Source organism: Dryobates pubescens, chromosome 1 (assembly GCF_014839835.1).
Source record: "Dryobates pubescens isolate bDryPub1 chromosome 1, bDryPub1.pri, whole genome shotgun sequence".
NCBI lineage: Eukaryota > Metazoa > Chordata > Aves > Piciformes > Picidae > Dryobates > Dryobates pubescens.
Genome location: NC_071612.1, coordinates 62740878 through 62761807, shown reverse-complemented (window position 1 = coordinate 62761807; position 20930 = coordinate 62740878). Strand labels below are relative to the sequence as shown.

General features: G+C 45.7%; 1 protein-coding gene across 1 annotated transcript; it reads right to left on the bottom strand.

Annotated features, from left to right (window-relative positions):
• Positions 1-3464: 3464 nt before the first annotated feature.
• On the bottom strand, positions 3465-20503 carry WDR82 (WD repeat domain 82). The gene is made up of 9 exons (XM_009906294.2): positions 20091-20503; positions 15080-15177; positions 10833-10899; positions 10532-10631; positions 8004-8120; positions 7035-7190; positions 6844-6913; positions 4438-4580; positions 3465-3979 (listed from the first exon to the last, which is right to left on the bottom strand). The coding sequence occupies exons 1-9, from the start codon at positions 20249-20251 to the stop codon at positions 3950-3952; spliced, it is 942 nt and encodes a 313-aa protein (XP_009904596.2). The 5' UTR covers positions 20252-20503; the 3' UTR covers positions 3465-3949.
• Positions 20504-20930: the final 427 nt, after the last annotated feature.

Sequence of the window (20930 nt, the reverse complement as noted above, 5' to 3'; positions counted from 1 at the left end):
AAGCAGACAAACCTCAGTGTGTGTTTTAAGGTCCAGAAGGATGAAAGTCCAAATAAAAACACTTTTAAATACATCTTGAGCAGTTTTATCCCTGACAGAGGTTTTGCACAGATCTGAGATGGGGGGAAAAAAACAACCACCATCTTTAGAAGATAGCAGAGGAATTTTTGCTTTGGATTTATTGTTGCCATAATCCAGTCTATTGCTAGAACTACTCCCCTAGCAGTACTACCCCAAGGGCTAGGTGTCAAAAGATGATTTTCCTGCAGTGGGGAGGCCTGGGCCCAGGAATGAGGGCAGCCTGCTCAGCTCTCTGCTCATGGCTTAAGCAACAAAACACATCTATCTCCAGCTTCCCCTTGTGTTTCACCTGAAAACAAAGCACCTGTCAACACCCCAGTAAACCTGATGCTGGCTGCTGACCCCTACCCCAGCAGCTGTAACGCTATAGACACTTTACAGCAATGACCCTAGTCTCCTGTTGCTCCAAAAAGCTATTTCCCTACCTTCCTGCTGAGAAAGGAAGCTTTGCCATCCAGACCACAGGCACCCTTCTACCTCAGGCACCATACCTCAACAAGCAGCCGGCACAGGACGGCTTTCCCTATCCTCATGCAGTCCTAGGCAAGAAGAATCCTCCTAAAACAGGCAATTTATGTAGGGATCAGAACATCATGAACTTCACTACAGTCTTCCACAACTAGGGCCTTTTATGAAAAAAAAAGGATTTTGTCATTTCCCTTCTAAGAACCCAGCAAGTTGTAGCACACTGGACACGCAGCATTTACAGCACTCTCTCATCTCTCTACAAAATGTTTATTGGTAGCAGCCACAACATTGAGTTCTCCACACGTGTAGTTACTGTGCAACAAAGTTGACTCCATGCATTTACCCTCATCCAGCAGATCCCACCGAGGAGGCAAACTCCTCACAGCAGCTCACGGCCAAAGAGACCAACTTCCAAGCTGGGATCCTTGCTCAACCCAAAATCCTCTCGAGTCTCCTAAAGTGCTAATACAGTCCCAGAAGCATTGGAAGAGAGACACTGCTGCTGCTTCCAAATTTGTTCACTCAATTGCTCCTGTGTCCCTCAGAGCAGGGGCTGGGACATGACTAAGGACCTGCAAGCCTCAATAAATAATAGTAATAAAAAAAAATCATCTCTCAAAAGTGTAACCCAGAGAATTATACCCAGAATCTCCTACAGCCCAAGCAGATGTGCCCAGCCACCACCACTGCTTATTTGGAGGTGTGCTTCGAGTCCCATTTCCCATTTGTTCTGAAGTAAGGTCTTTTCATCTGATCCCAAAGAGCATGGGGAACATTCAAGTGTCAAGTCTGGAAGGGGAATGCTGCTTCCTGCTTGGCTTTACACAGAGCTAGCCATGCCATTAGGCCAGAGAGCGCTGTTTCTAACGAGGTCCACCTCTCCTCAGCTGGCTGCCAAGGAGAGGCCAAGAATGGCAGTGCTGAGGCTTTTTTTAAAAGCTCACAAACTGAATGCTAAAAAGCTTTATTCACCTTTCCTGTCCAACCTCCCAGAGGTATGCGATACTCAAGTTCCTTGGCAACACTTGGCACGTTTCCCTCTTCTAAAGGCAGATGGAAAACACTGAGTGCTACAACCGAGAAAGATTTACTTGCCTCTGTGTGGGTGTCAGTCAGCCCTGGGAAGGCATCTGGCTTTAATTTTGAGCTGAGCCTTAGTGCTATGTGGTGCACAAACCTTTACATTTATTTTCACTCCAGTGTGTGTGTCCTTCTGGACCAGCCCTTCTCGGTCCCCTTTGCCTTAAACGTTTCACACCGCCACACGCAATGTTTTGCACCACCACAAGGGGAAGAGAGCTGATCGACACTCTTCAGACAAGTGCTCAAACCACATCTGCAAAGAGCACTTCTGGAAGAAAAGACTTCCAAGTGCTTCCCCGGGAAAAGTAACAAGTAAAATGGCTGGAGACTCTTCACCTCCTCAGGCAACAGACTTGGCAAACCCCCTGAAAGATGATTTACTACTGAATGTTACAGTTTAGCTGTTAAAATGCACTCCAACCCCCCCAAACACCTGTATGTTACAAACCACTGCAGAATACAGATGCTTACAGAAACACCAACACTGGTAAAAGAGCACCAAGCAGCCTCAAAGACAACAACGCTGAGTTGAAGAGGTGGCTGTGGAAAGCTAATCAACTCTTGAGGACTGGGATGCCATCTCCCTTTGCGCTGGCCATCCCAGGTGCCAGTATGGCAAGAGTAACAGCATGGATCTCTCACCTGCATCTCCAAAAGCAGGCCTGGTGGACAAGATCAAAAGCATCTGGTCCAGCGGTCTGTTCCCTCCTCCAGCCAGGGAGAGCTGTTCCAAGTGAGACAGGCCCCCACGGCCACAGCAGAGGTACACCTAGATGACTGACCTAAGGCAGAGTGCTAGAGAACATGCCCATGCCTGTGCCTGCCACCTTACCTGCATTTCACACTCCAGAGAGGGGAAGCACGCATGACTGGGCAAGGGGAAGAATCAGCTTTGCAAGCTGTAGCCCTGCACATAAAGCCAGCTGTGTTTGGAAAGGCAAGAATACAATGGACACCTCAGTTACACCGAGCCTGTCCCAGCCTGCTGGTGGATGCATTTGATCAATGCAGTGTTTCAGGAATAAGAAAGCAGAGCCAGGCTTGAAGAGCAGCTTGCCAGCCTCTCTGTGCCACTTGCCCACGAGCCTCTCCGGAGCAAGAGAGCACACATCCCTCCTGGCCCTTGGAACAGGGCCAAAGAAAGCAGAAGTCACCACAGCCCCACATAAGGTTGTAAGTTCAGTTCTGAAGACGCCACCTAACAAAGGAAGCACTGCTCTTTTAGGGCTGTCACTGAAAACCCCCAGGACCCGTGACAAAATACATGATGAACTAAGTGCACATCAGTTTTATCAACACAGGGATGCAGATCTGAGGCCAGCAGTGGAAGGACGTAACGGAGCTGATTTACAAACCAGGAGGCGAAAAGAAAACTGCAACTGTGAAGGTAAGCAGCCTTGACAGCCCATGACACTGGCCCACATCATATTCTTTAATATCTAAAAGTAAAAAAATATGGCCCATTCCCCCTGCCCCTCCCAGCACCTCCACCCCCCTTCCCCAATATTTACAGACAAGATCAGCCAAGATGACATATAATGAAGATACACAGGCAGACTTCCAGTCTCAGCTTGGTTTCTTCATCTTCCTGCTGACAGCTCCTTTATTGCTTGGGACACTGACTGGACCTCAGCAGTGCTGTCTGTGCCCCCTGGGATGCTGGCACAGCAAACAGCAGGGTAAGCTCTGGCGGTGGACAGAACCTGTACGGTTTGCTGCACACTAAACTGCCAGAAACCAGATGGCAATTATGCATCATCTATATTCACAGTCACCCATCTTTAGGTGCATGTTCCACTGCAAGAGAATCCAGCATCTGCTCTCAGTGCTGTCAGTGTTCACATTTGGCACACAAGTAACTTTGCATCTGTGGACTGCAGTGAAAGCAGGAAGATCCCAAATGTGAGAAACATGCACTTATGGGAAGGAACTGCACATTCCACCTTGGAGCATCAACCACCTTGTGCACTTACAGAAGGAAAAACACAATTACAGCTTCAAAAAATGCCACAAACATTTTGTAATTAAAACAGATTTCACTGCTCTCAGAAATAACACTGTGTCAGTCAGTTCCAATTTCAGCTGAAGCCTGCTGGGCACAGACTGTAAGGTAAGGACGTGTAGCATGCCACTTTGGAACATGCCAGGAGGCTGAGCCCCGGAGTCCTTGCAAAGGAATGCACCAAATAAAGGTAAGACATGAAGGCATGTGCAGGAATAGAGTCCAGGAGACCTAGGCAATTCCAATACTATGCTTGCAGTGATGTGCTGCTGTTAGCAGTATGGAAATCATCCAACAGCAGCTGCAGCGTAGGAATTAGTCATCGATGGTTGGCAACCAAAAGGCCTACGAAAGAGCAAAGAAAGAACATCTTTTTCAGAGCAAAACACACACTCAGCACACTGTAGGAGCTGGTCACTGCTACCCTAAGCACACAGGCAGAGACTACTGAAGAGGCAGCAACACCCCCCCAGCATCTTAAGATTATAATCCTTGCTTACACTGGTGTGGCACATACTGCAGCTTCTTTAGAGCAAGCCAGTCTTACACAAACTGAACATACCAGCCATGCACAGGGGCCTAAAGAACTCATGTTTCTGCTCGTGCACTCACCCACTGCTCTCCTTTCATCTGTTTGGTTCAAACCCTGGCTTGCCAGGCGCCCTGCTTCACCTGTCTGCCAGGTAAGGCACAATCCAGGCGTAACAGACAACACCCATCAGCAGCACTGAGCCTTCTCAGACTCATTTATAGAAGGGTCAGCACCTCAGTGAGCCAGGAGGAATTTCAAACCCGTTGCTTACCATATTGGAACATGCGCTAGCAAAAGTCATGAATTTTGGATTGAACTGCAGACAGGTTATAGGACCTGTGTGTTTCCCATCCAGCACAGCCACCTTCATCCCACTCTCCCCATTCCAAACATGAATCTTCCCATCCTCTGAACCTGCAGGGAGAAGTGAAAAGCAAAACATGCAATATACAGTAGAGAGGCCAGCAGAGAAAATGCAGAACATAACCTTTTTCTGTCAGACAACTGTAGGAAGAAGCATGCCTCATCCTTGTAGCTAAACCTCCAGAAAAGCCTCCAGAAAAGGGCAACAAGGTTGGTGAGGGGCTTGGAGCACAAAGCCCTATGAGGAGAGATTGAGGGAGCTGGGGTTGCTTAGTCTGGAGAGGAGGAGACTCAGGGGTGACCTTATTGCTCTCTACAACTACCTGAAGGGGGGTTGTAGTGAGGCGGAGGTTGGTCTCTTCTCCCAGGCAACCAGCACCATTACAAGAGGACACAGTCTCAGGCTGCGTCAGGGGAGGTTTAGGCTGGAGGTTAGGAGGAAGTTTTACACAGAGAGAGAGATTGCCCACTGGAATGGGCTGCCTGAGGAGGTGGTGGGGTCGCCGTCGCTGGGGGTGTTCAGGGCGAGGCTTGACAGGATGCTTGGTTGCATGGTTTAGTTGATTAGGTGGTGTTGGATGATAGGTTGGACACGATGATCTCGAAGGTCTCTTCCAACCTGGTTAATTCTATTCTATTCTATTCTAAACCTTTAACACTCTCAAGAGTACTGCCAGGGCACTTCCAAAACATTACTGGAGTTTACACACCAGTGTTCAGGCAGCAGGTTTGTATCTCTGCACTGCAGAGACTCAACCATGCAGCACAGTGCAGCCCCTCTATGGCAATAAGGTCAACAGCTAGGGTCACCCAGTAGAAGAGGAGAGCTGACACCATCCAACTGAGGAAAGACCCTTGCCAACTTGCACCGATGTGTGAGAGGCTGAAAGCTGGCTGTAAGAGTCATTGTTCACACAAGTTCTCAGTTCAGACACAAAAGGAGACAAATATTTCACTTGGAAGGCACAGAATCAACTCAAAAGGCCTTGCCACTGAAGAGAACCAGATTTCAACACGCTGTGTCCAAGAGGAGCACGTGCACTGGAGATGTTGACTCCTCCACACTCCTACATTGGGACAGGTTTATTATATTAAAATGGTATTCTGCCAACTCTGAGGCTGGGCACCTAATAGTTTTATAATTGAGTTATGCTTTGGTCTCATTTTAAATAGAACTCCTAACAAAAGCACAAAGAATTTTCTTCTGCACTTACATGTATAGCCTTTCAAGGGAGGGAAAAATTCAGCAGCCCAAATTACAGCTTAATCAGATGTGAATCTGAACAGAATTAAGTGTTCTGGAACTCCTTCCACTGCAGCTCACATTTGAAAGGGCACAACAGGAAGGTATGTGCAATAAAGGGCTCTCCAGAGAACAGACCAAACAAAGAACTCCACCCCTCTTTCTCTGCAATCAGGAAGTTCTCAAGCCAGCACACCAAAGGGAAAAAAAAATAGTTGTTCTGCCAAGACTCATCCAGGAAAAATGAGGATCCGGATACCCATGACCACAAAGTTGAACATTATCTGGTGTACCAGCCACAGAAGTAAGCACAGGATGAAGTGCCAGGAGAGGGCAGAACTACTCTGATTGGTGTTCACAGGTCCTGCTGGGCAGCAGAGTGACTGAAGTGCTTCCTGTGGGGGGCCCAACCCATATAGCACCACCTTTGCAAGAATTTCAGCTGCTTTTTGCCACCAACTTCACTCAAGAGTCCCTCCTGCAGGGAGGTGAGGAAGGGGGCCTGGGCCAGAGGAATCAGACTAATGCCTGCTGTTTCTATCAAGAGTGAAGCAGAGCTGTTTCCACAGACATGGGGGTTTACAAGAGCCCAATGAAGAAAATGCAGCTGCCCCAGCACATTGCTAGTGGAAGAACATCCCCGAGAGGACTGTAAGATCAATCCCCAGCAGAGACAGGCGTCTTGCTCATCAGGCAATGAAAGGCAGGTCACAATATACATCCCCAGAACACTGAGGCAGCAGGTGAGTGCATCCTAGCCACGAGGTGAGGATCCCTGACAGATTGTATGACAGGTCTCCCTGCATTACAACAGTTTGCCAGTTTCTTTTCTTTTTTGTTTTGAATAGCATTCCTATATAAAGGGAAAAGTAATCCTTGCAGGCTTGCTTACATTTCAGTCGAGAAAACACTGAGTAAACTGATAATCTAGAAAACTCTCAATGCAAAGACAGCTTACAGCTGCATTGTATTGACTAAATACATCCTACTTCCCAAGAGACACAATTTTAGTCCCTCATAACACCCCTAATTTCAGAGCACTGAAATTCTTTCCAAGAAGAATTATCTTACCTATCATGATGAACTGAGAGTCTGGTGTGAATGATGCCTCCAGCGTGACAGCCTTACTATTGTTATAACCCTGTGGCACAAAACAGGAGAGTATGTACTAGAGTGTGTCCACAGTGATCTCACAGCCAAAGGGCACCTGCTCCCACAACTAACACCAAGTTTCGAGTAGGTAGCACAGGCAAAGTGCTCACCCCAAATGTATGCAGGATGGCTCCTTTAAAGGCATCAATCAGTCGAATGAAGCCTCCGTTAGTTGATATGAGGATGAGTTTGCCATCGTTGCTGAACTTCAGGCCTGTCCACTCACACGTTCGATCGTACTGCATCTTAAACGTAGCAAACGGCCCCTTCCAAGGGAGAAAAAAGAGAGATGAGAAACACTGTGGAGGCTCTGCATGCACTGCTGCTAACACCACTCTGCTTTTAACCTTAGGTCAGAAAAAAAAGTTTTAAGACTTCTCAAAATATCATCTTCAGCTCTAAAAAAAAAAAGAGAGGACAAAACCAAACAAAAGGAAACTGTCATCAGGCAAAAGCAAGTCACCGCACTGTGTAAGTTTCAGAGAAGTAGGAATCTACAGCAAACACAGAGCCACAGCAGGGTGTTTCAATGCTTGGTCCCATACTATACCACATTCGACAGCAGCAATCAATTTAAGGTAGAATGAAGTTTCCAAACAAGGCTGTTAACCAGAGTTACAGAAAGAGCTTGAGCCAAGTGCTATTGTTGCTTCGAAAACCATGGAACTGCCTATGCTCAGTGCTTAGCCAGTTCAGCTGCCCACCCAATTACAGCTTCCTTGGGAATTTCCATTCTTTGTAACAATCCTGGGTCCACCTTTGCCAGTATTTTCACAAAATAAGCAGCAAAGAAAAAAAACCAAAGATCCAGAACATCAAAACCCAACAAAAGCAAAAAGCCTAAAAAGGAGCTTGAAAGAGGTTATAGAGTTAGCAGATACAAACTTTAATATTGGCTCAAGAGTGGATTTCAGGATGTTTCTGTTTGAGAGACCTGGACTTCCTGAAAACTCTCCACGTGCCAAGGTGGCACACCACACACAGCAAGCTGGAGTCAAGAAATCCAGTGTCTGAACACTGAGCCTAGGCTAGTTTTTGCAAGCTGTCCAAGTGTAAGAAGTGAAGTCAGGGTAGCTCACCTTGTCAAAAGAACGGAGGTCATAAAGCTTCACCATTTCAGAATTGACTCCCGCAGCAAAAATCAACCCTTCCGGGTCAAAAGAACACACAGGCTTCCCCTGGAGATGCATTAACCCCTGGAAAACAGCAGTGGTTCAAATTACATTGTGAAACCAATGCTCCCATTTCTACCCCCACCTTCTAAACCCACTGTGAGCAGAACATCAGCCTACAGTTGCACTTCAATTCTAGGCATTGTCATGTTACAAAGGTTCAGAACGCAGCCTCTCAAACACAACTCTGACTATTTCAGACCACCATACAGAGCTTCCACTTTGCTGCAATGACAAAGTTTACACTACAACAAATCAAGAGCTCATTCAAGAATTGCCCAGAGAAAGAATTATGATGAGGCTGTATTAACAATCAGACTAGAGAGCACCACAAGACACTGATGCTGGGACTGAGAGCAACGCTAATAATATGGTTGCAGGGGGTGGGGGGAGCAGGCAGGAATCACTACAGAGCACACCACTGCTGAACTCTCCATGCCCAGCTAATGAAAATTCACACCTTCTGCAAGCCAACAGACTTTACATATTAAGACTGACAGGTTGCTACAGATTCTTATTTTTAGGTTAACTTTTTCTTAACTCACATAGTAGAAAAGACTTAAGACAATTTGGTAGAAGCCAATGGGACACATGATCCTGACTGGCAGGTCTGTGTTAGCCAAATCTCTTTATGTTACTGGGCACACAAATAAGAACACATTCCTCAGTAAGTCAACAAAACATTTAAGGAGTTCCTGCATTTCTGAAATACCATTCTTCTCTGGAGAAATCCAGACTTCACTACATCTCTCCTCTTTCCAATTCAGGACAGTTTCCCTGTCATCTCTGAAAGCTTAAGCAGTGAGCTAGCCAGTACTCCGAGCCCTCACAAGTGGCTCTCTCTGGCTTCCAGATAGTATTTCCAGGCACTAGAGCTGCCATCTCATGGGCAAACTGAAAATCACAAGAAAACACTTCCTGCTTCCCAAACTTTGCTGACTGCAGCTTCCAGTTCCAAGTCCTAGTTTTGCCACTCTTACAACTTCAGGCACTAGTGTAAATCTCAGATCCAACACTGATTTTACAACCCTATCTCATCAACTTTGAGAACAACATTCATGCCAAGGGAAACATGCATCGAAGGCACACTCCTGGAGAAAGGCAAAATGAAAATTTCTGGCCAGAAAAAGCTTGGGTTTAAGACAGATAAAACCATTTTGTAAGCAATGTTAACCTGTTCTCCCTTTGCATTAACAGTTACATCATCTGGAAAAAGTAAATAGCCATGTCTCATAAGCAAAATAGTGCCATTGAGATGGGAAGAGAGGAAAACACAACAGTGCATGTCCAGACAGAGGGACAAAAGATGTTGACTTGCTGGAACATGTCCAGAGAAGGGCAACAAAGCTGGGGAGGGGTTTGGAGCACAAGCCCTATGAGGAGGGAGCCAGGGTTGCTTAGCTTGGCAGAGGCTCAGGGGAGACCTTATTACTGTCTACAACCACCTGAAAGGAGGTTGTAGCCAGGTGGGGACCAACTCTTCTCCCAGGCAACCAGAACAAGAGGACACAGTCTCAAGCTGCACCAGGGGAGGTTTAGGCTGGATGTTAGGAAGAAGTTCTTCACAGAAAGAGAGACTGGCCATGGGAATGTGCTGCCCAGGGAGGTGGTGGAGCCCCCATCACTGGAGGTGTTTAGGAAGAGACTGGATGGGGTGCTTGGTGCCGTGGTTAAGTTGATTAGATGGTGTTGGGTGATGGGTTGGCCTCAATGATCTCAAAGGTCTCTTTCAACCTGGTTAATTCTATTCTAAAAACAGCTCATCATCAATAAAAGGTGGAGGTTCTACTCAGAGTGTTTCATTCCTACCCCTACTGCCAGCTCTGATACTCTTCTCAGCCCACACAAGCCTCCTTCCAATAAAAACAATTAAAGTATTCCAGCAAAAGAAATAAAAATGAATCAGGTTTTGCCTTGCTGGAAAGTTGAATCTCTTCCCAAACAGGTCTGATAAACAACAAAGGTGATAAAAGCAGCAGGTAGACCATACAGCTGCTGTATTACTTTAGATCATCAGTTTCTTCATCAAGTTTAATGACATCAATTTAAAAAACACTATAACCACTCTAAGACACATTTGCAAGCCAGGAGAGATGCTGGCTAACAGAAAACATTTTCTGCCTGAGGTAGCAGCCAGATGAACAAGCTGATCACACCCAGCTCTTCTCTTGTTTCATCAGCTGTGGGTGTTACTTCTTAGCCTTTCCAGTGTCACTCCAGCAGAGACAAAGGTGAAAGTGAGTGGTGTTACACAACGTGACATACATATTTCCCAGAGAGTTGTGAGTGAGGCTCCTTCAGCGTTCCAGGAAGGTGTCAACAATACATCATCAGCACACATTTCTGGCAGCAGTTGTTTCGTAACAAGCATGTATCTATTTTCCATCCCTTCACTGAAAAGGCAACACACTGCGAGCAAGAACTTGACATCCTACCTGGCAATTTGGAGAGCGGAGATCCCAAAGTCGAATAGTTTTATCTAGGGACCCAGAAATGAAAGTATCATCCACTGGAGACATCGAAAGAGCAACCACTCTGCAACACAGACAACCATATGCATCAGAGACACAGAAATGAAGTGAACTGAACCCCACCTACCCCCACACATTTGTGTACAAGCTCCTAATTACCATTAACAGCTCTGCAAAGTGAAAATCAGAGCAAATCTAATTTAACTCAAGGTTGTTACAATCATCATTTCATTTTCTCCTGTACTGTCTCCAAGCCACCTCTTACCTTTTGGTATGCCCCGGGAAATACCGAATGTATTTGTTGTCATGCAGGGAGAGGTATCGGATTGTGTCTGAAAACAAACAAACCACAAGCCTTATTGCAGCCCCAACCAAACATTACCTAAAACTGCTCCCAAACAGCAGTCTTGTCAAGGTGAGTAAGCTTGGTCAGTTAATTTCAAGTCAGCCTTTGAAACAGAATCAGGAAACAGACATAAACCAACTTCGTTTCCAAGGTAGAACTGAAAATCGGGCCCCAGGTATAAAAAAAGCAAACTTCCCACAGTCTTAAGTCCTATTACATCTTAAAGGCCAAACCCCCATGTGATTTGTGCAAGGTAATTTCAAAGGTGCTAGGATTTAAGTAGCATTAGGTTTGATTCCATTGTTCTCACAAAAATGAGTATTAAATTTACAAAGCTGATACTACCTTTTTTTCCCCCCCTGTACTGCATAAATTTGGCTGTCTTGCCTGCATACACATACAGCAAGTAAGTCTCTACCTAAATAGCAGGCACAGGAAATGTGCAAATTCTACCATTTAGCCAGAGAAGATAAAAACATGAACTTCAAAGCCAGGACAACAGCAGTAAAAAGTAGAAAATTTCCTTTCTTGTTCTCTTAATCTGATGATCAGCAGCTTCATACCTCCTCTGTACTTAGAGCAGCTAAGCTTTAAGAAGAGGACAGAAGAGTGAACTAAAACTTAGGCCACCTAAAGCAATCTTAAAACTTATATGGAATAAATCAAAGCAGCACCACCACCATTTCTCAAGTGGCAATTTTATTCTGAGTACAGATGAATATACCAAGAGTAGCTCAGGATTCTGGAAGATGCTGTTGAGCCTTCCTCTCAGAGAGTAAAAGAAACCCTTTCAAGAGGAAACAACTATTAAAGCACAGAAGCCACTGTTTAATCTTTATGAGCAGATCCATGTGAGAGATGAACTGTCAAGAGCACCAGCTGAACCTCTGATACCTGAAAATAACAGCAAAATTCCTTCTCTCTCTAGTTAGAGGGCACTAATTTATGTCTGGATGAGAGAGATTGTCATCATGCACCTGCACCACAGAGCGTGAAGAGACTCCACACTGCTGTAACAAGTCCTGCTGATGCTCCAAAGATACTGAGGGAAAAGGACATTTTTACTTTTGATTCAGAAGAACAAGAGCCAAGAGGATACAATATGCAGACAGCATTTTAACACTCAGAAGGACAACTGTGTTTAGAGCTTTTTGAAAGGCTCATTCATTCAGCAAAATTCAGTTGCTGTGAAAAAATGCTCAAGCTACCATTTTCACTTGAGGTTTCACACCAAGCTGAGATCAGAGTTCCAGATCATCCTCCAGTATTTGACAAAAAACCTAAAGCTGACTGATCAAGCTGGAAACGTGGTGCTGATCACACATAGGCTCCAAGAGACATCAGGCGACTATCCAAAGCGTTAATCCCCAACGCCACCATCACATCCCACCATGGCTAGTATCAATTATGCTTCAAGTAAGCTCTTAAGACACATTTCTAGGTTCTTCTGCAAGAACTGTTGTTACCTGGTTTCTGAAGTATCCATGCAGGACTTCACCTTTCTTTGCTCAAGAGGAAGCCCTGGGGAGTGACGATCCTTTGTGATCCGTTTTGCTGGCAGCGCTCTGTCCCAGGCAAGGCAGTGGCCTGTACAGTTATCTCCTGTACCGGGTGGTATCATAGACCCTCAAACTGTACAAACTACTACCTCAGCCTGGAATCAGGCAAGAGGAATTATCTTCAAATGTCTTGAGGAAATATTCAGTGGGGAGTGGAGTGGTAGCAACTCCCAACACATACAATTCTTGGGAGCAAGTGGCAGTACTCCTATAACACATTCCTGGGCTCATTTCCCCACCCAATAACTGCTTAACAGGTTACAGACAATGTGCCTTGCCCAGGACTGCATGGATTGTGGACTAGAGAGTATCTAGACCCCAAAAGAACACACTGCTGGTTTTATTAGGCTTACAGTGTGTCCCAGCAACAAATAATTTCACTCTCTTTTCTCCTTATCAAGCATTTATCACGCTTGATACCCCTGCAAGACAAAGACTACAAAGTTTTGTTTCCTCAAAGGCTTATCAGTGCTTATAAACAAAAACTTAGAACTCAAAATGATACTAAAAAGATTTCATTGATTAATTGTAAATTAAATAACAGCCAAGTCAGCAACATAACATAAATTACTAAGTAAATAATGTAAGTAGATTGTGAATCAGACTAAAAAGCCAAGAGCTTCCCATCACAATTCTAACCCTTTTATACCATTAAATCAAATACTATTGGAACTTTTCTTATTCCTCTGGATTTGGGCTCAGCTTGTTCTAGTTTAACCTGACTTCCCAGCTCTTACCTGCCACCTGATGCACATTCATAACCTTTTAAATTCCTTAAATAACCTAGCACACACCATAAAGCACCAGTATCTCTACTGTCATGCTCCATCTCTGCAAAAGGGAAACCAAAACAAAGCTACTGCTCTAGAAATTATTTCAAGTTTACACATACAGTGTTCTAACCCATTCACAAAATGCTAAGAGACTTGTTCACTGAAAAAAAAAAAACCTTCTCCCTGGCTACAACAAACAAAATTGAAACAAAGTTTGAAGCAAACAGCAGCTGTTTCCAACCTTAGGAAGACTTTGCTGATGACACCAAGCTGGGGGCAGGAGTTGATCTCCTGGAAGGTAGAGAGGCTCTGCAGAGGAACCTCGACAGGCTGGACAGATGGGCAGAGTCCAAGGGCAGGAGATTGAACACATCCAAGTGCTGGGTTCTGCACATTGGCCACAGCAACCCCATGCAGAGCTACAGGCTGGGGTCAGAGTGGCTGGAGAGCAGTCAGGTGGAAAGGGACCTGGGGGTGCTGGTTGATGGTAGACTGAACATGAGCCTGCAGTGTGCCCAGGCAGCCAGGAGGGCCAATGGCATCCTGGCCTGCATCAGGAACAGTGTGGCCAGCAGGAGCAGGGAGGTCATTGTGCCCCTGTACACTGCACTGGTTAGGCCGCACCTCGAGTCCTGTGTCCAGTTCTGGGCCCCTCAGTTTAGGAAGGAGGTTGACTTGCTGGAACAAGTCCAGAGAAGGGCAACAAGGTTGGTGAGGGGTTTGGAACACAAGCCCTACGAGGAGAGGCTGAGGGAGCTGGGGTTGCTTAGCCTGGAGAAGAGGAGACTGAGGGGTGACCTTATTACTCTCTACAACTACCTGAAGGGAGGTTGTAGACAGACGGATGGTGGTCTCTTCTCCCAGGCGGCCAGTACCAGAACAAGAGGACACAGTCTCAGGCTGCGCCAGGGGAGGTTCAGGCTGGATGTTAGGAAGAAGTTCTACACAGAAAGAGTGATTGCCCATTGGAATGGGCTGCCTGGGGAGGTGGTGGAGTCGCCATCACTGGAGGTGTTCAGGAGAAGACTTGATGGGGTGCTTGGTGCCGTGGGTTAGTTGTTTGGGTGGTGTTGGATTGGTTGATGGGTTGGACGCGGTGATCTTGAAGGTCTCTTCCAACCTGGTTTATTCTATGTATTCTATGTATTCATGCCAGGTCAAGTTCCATTTTAAATTCAATTCAAATACATTAACAGAAATTCTGGCACAAAGGTCTAGAGGCCCTTTGATGTCATCAGTTTACAGAGCATAGCTCCCACAGACACTGTGGGAAACAGCATAAAAATGAGTGGTCTATCACATTGGAAAAAAAAAATTACAGAAGCAAAGCTCACCTCAGAAGAGGTCTGTGACCTCCTCCAGGCTTGGCTGCTGACCTGAGTTACCTGAACTTCCTGCTGCATACAGAGAATGGGAAAACATTCCCTCCTTTTGCAGCTGACTCATGCATGTACCACACAGAGATAAGGCACCTAATCCACCTTCTGGCCAGGTGCTCCTTCTACCTCATTTCACACATGAGAATTAAGACACAAAGGCTGGCTGACAGCACCGATATCAAACAGCAAAGTGACCAGAAGAACTTTTATGACACTAATAACATTTAACCTCTTAGTTACTGCAGCAACAAATAAAGCTCACATCAGCATGCTCGGGGGAGTATCACTGTGCATTACAGTTGAACATTAATCCCTCTATTTCTAACAGCCTTTATCAGTTTCTCACTGAAAAGCTGGTACAGTTTTTTGCCCCATTTTTTTTAGAGCTTTTTATCCAGGCACATAGTTTTAGGTGAAAGGAGATTACACATACTCAACTCCAGTGGATCACTTACCATCTATTTTGTTGGAGCTGTACACAACAGTATTGGCAGCATGCGTGTACCTGATGAGGTCCACTCCGTACTTCTTACTGTACAGTGTTCTCTTTGGCCTGTCAGAAGGAAGCACAAAGGATGGCACTCATTGCTACAAGAAGTCCAAAGTAAAACACACATTAACAAGGCCTGTTTTCATGGAGATTTTATAAGATTTATTCAAGTAGTCAGATATTTTATACAAATAAAGAAAAGCTTTGTGTGTTTGATTTTCAAACATGCACCTTGGTGCTTGCTTCAAACTCATCCCCAGGCCTGAGGAGCTCTCTGTAACACCTGCAAAATGGACTTGTCTCCTCCAAAAATCCCTTTTCCCACGTCTACTCTAAAAAGAACATAAAGAGGAAGCAAAATGAGCCCTTAATGTCAAGCAGCAGTGCCTCATCATTCCCTTGTCCATCCAAGTCTCTAACCTGCTACTTATTTTAGATTGAGAATAATTTGTTTCTTTTGTTCTCTTACTTCAAAACCTAGAACACGGTGTCTTACTCATAATAGGGCTTCTTGGTATTACCACAATCATGGAGCTATACCAGTAGTCTGTAAAAGCAATGGGAACAGAGGGACTCTCAAACTATTAGAGAATTACACTTGTATCCAATCTTAATTAAAGTGTGAAACTGCAACAGAATTAAAGACATTCCAGTGAGAGTGAAGGTAATATAACAAATAGATTTTTAGGGGTCTGGTAAGTAGATGATACACTGCTGTACTAGAAACTTAAACTGCAAAGTAAACTCAGAAGTAGCTGGTTAACAGGCATATCCTGCAGCAGCCATGCCTGCTTAAGCACTGCATGGCCTCCACACCCCCCCCCACTCTTCCTCAACCAAGACAGCACAGAGGTTTCAAAGCTGGGCACTCAACCCACAAGGGTACAGATCCACACCAGAAATAATACAATCTCTTCCAAAGGTTATTTTTAATCCAGAAATTCATAACCCTGCTTATTCCACAGGCCAGCAGTATATTTTACCAACACAAACCAAAGACAACAGCGCGGGAATGAAAGCAAACAGGAGTGGTTTAAACCCAACACTACTACCAAAAGTTTATCAGACTACACCCTCAGACAAGGTATTTCTAAAATGTTCTACTTATTCCTTGTTTTCATTAGTCTGAGTTGACACACCCAGTGAGTTGGAGACTTTTCATATCAGAACAAAACTAGACATTCATTCTCAGACAGCAGAAGCCATAGAGCCTTGACTTCAAACCAACTTGCTGGGGACAAGCCCTCTCCTAACTGAAAGCTAATCTGGCCAGTGTAACTAAAGCCCATACACCACCTGCACCATTTAGACCAGATCACAAGCAGATCCTTCCTCAGTTCCATCAGTGGCTTTTTAAACCAATTTTCAGAAGCAAACAGGCTACAAACTGAAAACAGCACATGAAGTGCAAATGTAGACCCCAAAACTCTGTAGCATTATGCCCCAGGTATCTCTCCATGCTGCACTCTGTAATTACTTCAGCTACACTGTTGACCAAACTGGGGAAAAAATCCCACCAACCTCAAAACACTAAGACGTTCCTGCCTAGTCTGGCTTCTCCTGATCTGTGAAAAGTTTAGAGCACAGAAGCTCTGTGAAGAATCAATTCATATTCAGAGACAATAAAGGTCAACATTCAGACAGAAGGCATTTACCAAAATGTACTTCTGTGTTCTCACAGAGGTGAAGTTTTCCTGTAGGCTGATACAAGCAGAAGCATGCCACTTCATGCAAGACCAGCTGCCTGTGCCCCACTGAGTATTTAAAAAACACAAACAAGAAAACTCACTTTTATGTACTTTTAAAATCAAATCACAACCACTAAACCTAATTCCAAGTTAGAGGCTACCCTACCCAGCCCATTTGCCAATAAGGCAATACTGCCAAAGAAAAATGCTTTAATGGATCACAGTCAAATCTACTACAACGATGAAAGAAACCCCAGGCAATTACTACTGCAAGGGAAACCATCAGCAGGCTCACCAAGATCTACCAAACACTGCAGCTAAGCAGGAGTCCATCTCCATCATCTCTTCATTTGTATAAGCAGTACACAATTTATATACCCTATAACACAAATCAAACTTTTGCTAGAGCACCACTGTATCCCACCAAGGGGTACAGCCACAAGCCACAAATTCCCAGCCTCCAGGACTGCTGCCTTAACACACAGCTCTGCTCTCAAACCTCAACAAGATACAGGTTAAGCTCCTTGCTACAGTTTTGAGGTATCTGGTGATGCAGAATGGGTTAAAAAATTAGCAACAATTTAGTGTACACATTTTGACGCTGAAATGGAACCTCAGGTCCAAAATTACTGGGTGCTCATGAATGAGGACATGTTTTTCAAGCTTGTTACCTCAGCTTAGAATACACAATAAGGAAATCCATGTTTCAAGGAGATAATCTTATCCTGTCAGTCATTGGCTACACATCACTGCTTGCACTGTCCTGACACTGTGAGAAACTGAAAGTCAGCAAGATGGGGCTTGGTGACGCTGGTAACGGCTCTCATAGCTGTTTTGGTACTGCAAAACAAAGCAAACTCGGTGAGGCTGTACCTAAAACAGTCAAACACAACTGTATTGTAATTCTGCCCCCAGAGCTGCTCATTCTGCTCAATCTACAAGATCCTCAGATTTGCCATTTTGACTTGGGTGAAAGTTTTAACGTTTAGGTCATTTGAAAAAGAAGGGTATCTCCTAATGAAACCCAGCAAGCAGAATGTTTCTGCTTAGCCATTCATTAGTAATGAAATAGACAAAAAGGGGACAGTTCCAGGAGTGCAAAAGAGTGGGTTAAGAAACAGCAAACCCAAAAACACTACAGACCTGAAACTGACAAACTACACCACTTCAGTTCAACAGTCATTAGTAGATTTGATATTTCATCTCCACACAAATCCCTAGTGACAAAGCCATTCACAGCTAAAACTTTCCAGGTGAGAGACAAAGAGTGTCCTGCATACCCAAGTACCTCTAAAAATCACTGTTACACTGTTAAGTCAATTGATAATACCTGAGAATCCTTTAAATGACTTTTACAGCTACTAGAGAAAGGCATCCTGAAACTGGGGTTACCTTGATGGAACTACTCTCACTGCCCTGTAGCACTGCAGTGGATGACCATCGATCTTCCACATTTAACTTAATTAAAGCAAACCCTCTGAATGCAAAGCACACATCAGGAGCGGATGGAGATGGAGATAAAAGGACCAAATGACTCCCAACCCATCAAACTATTCTTTACAAGTTTGAAAGGGGAAGAGCAATCAATACCATCTGCATTAAAATCACTCAGCCTTTCTACTAGTGTATATAATTAGGATCTAGAATACAATCCACATCAGACACCATACATACAGAGTTACCTATTCTTACATCAAAATTAGATCATTACAAATAAGAGGTCACTCTGTCAGATGGGGAACACTGACCACTTTAATGTGTAAAGCAAGCCAACCAAGTACCAGTGTAAAATGAAACACGATGAACATTATGCAACATTAATAGTATATGCAGGATGCAATCCTTCAAACACAGCAAGTATGATATCTTAGTCTGCTGGAAAATACAGGAGGATCTATACACACACTCACATGCACCTGGTTATACAGAAACACTGCTTTACAAGTAAATTCATGCAACACTGACATCTACCTCCTGGCACTCCCAAGCCATTTCTTTTTCATTCCTGCATTATCCTGCCCTTTCTGTTCTCACTCCTACAATACACATGCTCATTTCTCTTTCCCTTTCTGGATCTATGTGATGCTCTCTAGTCTTGACTTTACAAAACAAAACATCCAAACAACCTCAGTGTTACATCTCTACACCACAAAGTACCTGGAAACTAAAACTAACTTCTTCAAAATTTTTAAGGAGCATATTTGCACTAGCTTAGGACAATGTTCATGAAATAATTTGTTTCAACTTGTTGCAGCTCTCAAGGAATACAAATGCCTTTTTGCATAACATGTAAGACATGTTACTTGTGGTCTTATCTGCATGTTTTTATCCTCTCGAGTGTTGTGTAAATTTCTGGGGCTTTAACCATAAGAGGACAAGCATCAAATGATCAATGAAAGACAGAAGATAAACTGGACAACTCTTGTTTGGTTAAGAAACACCACCTCAATTCATTACCCACAGGTAACAGAAATCAGTACACACCTTGGTTGATTAAATATTAATTAAGACAATGTTTGAAGACATATGCAAATCACACATGTATTGACAGAGGACCACCTTAATCTGCAACATTCCCCCCCCCCCCTTTAAAGTTAGGTTTTAAGGAAAATATCAAGTTTTCAGAAGTTATAGCCAACACACATCACACCATTTCCCCCTTCTGACTTAAAGCACTTACCCAAGAAGCTACACTCAAACTATTCTGTTTTAAATGGCACATCTGTATACTGTCCACATCAATTGCTTCTACTTTAATTACCGAGACTTAAGCCCAGAGAAACCAGAAAAGTCAGTTTAGATACCTGTACCAATTTCGAGGCCTGGAAAAGGAGCCAGACTCAATCCTTCAAACTTAACAACTATTTAGTTCTCACAGCAGTGAATTTTCTCACACTTGAGAAATGACCATTGCCAGCTCCCGCCTACCAGACATAACAAGCGGAACCACCCGTACCGCTGACAAAACCATTCTGCTCTGCAGCCCACTTTAACCGTTCATAAGCCTTCCACCCCGCCTCGCACATGATGGTGGTTCCGCTTGCAAGCCTACATTAAAAACCAATAAACCAGAAGTTGAAGCGTACCGTCCAGATCTGCTATCTCCGCGCAGACGCGCCGGTGAAGAGCCAGGCAACGCTTCTTCCCGAAAGCCGCAACGGGCAGCAGCCGAACTGGCGCCCTTACAGCCCCACCCTACCCCTAAACTGCCCCAAGCGCTCCCGAAGGCAGGCACCCCCACCCCCAGCGGGGCGCCGGAGCAGGCCAAGCCAGGTTCCGGCCACTTACTTGCCCTCCTGGCAGTCATAGAGAACGATGGAGTCGTCGTCGCTGCTGGAGATGACGGTCTCGCCATTGGGGCTGAAGTCGAAACAGTTGATCTTGTCCGAGTTTTCGCGGAAGACCTTGGCCACGCGGAAGCTCCGCAGCACGTTATCCGTCAGCTTCATCCCGCCGCCGGGCCGGGCCGCGCCGAGGGCGGCGGCGGTGGCGCTGAGGGGAGCCGGGCGGGGCTCCGGGCGGCGGCGGGAGCGGACGGGAAAGGCGTCGCGGGACGGCGGGGAGCGGCAGAAAGCAGGGAGGGGCGGCGGGCCGAGGCGGGCGGCGCTCTCCGGCTCGGCTCGGCCTGCTCAGGCCGCGGAGAGGCGGGTCCTCCTCATTGTGTCCGCCATCTTGCTGCTCCGGGAACGGCAGGGGGCGGCGCGCAGGGCACCCTGGAAAGGGGGAAGGCGCATGCCCGGCCGCTGCGGGCCTTTGGGGCAGTTCGGGGTGGGATGGGCCTGCTGGGATGAGGACAGCGCGGCGAGGGCATGGCCTGTGCCCGGCCGCCATATTGAGTGTGGCAGAAAAGGTTCCCAGCTCCGGCCCGGGCTGGCTGTCAGCGTCCGTGCGCCTCGCGGTGCCGCAGGTAGGAAAAGGCGACCCAGAGAAGGGCCGGGAGGCGATGCTGGGGCTAGGCTATCATCCAACAATTACCCGCTGAGTTGGGGGGAAAGTCGAATTGAGGGCGTGACAACGTCATGTAGAGCGGGTACCAGCTTCGCGCCGCTGGGAAGAACGTCACTTCCTGTGCTGGGCGGGGCCGGAGCAGCCCTGCGGCGCTAGAGGGACGGGAGGTCAGGGCGCGCT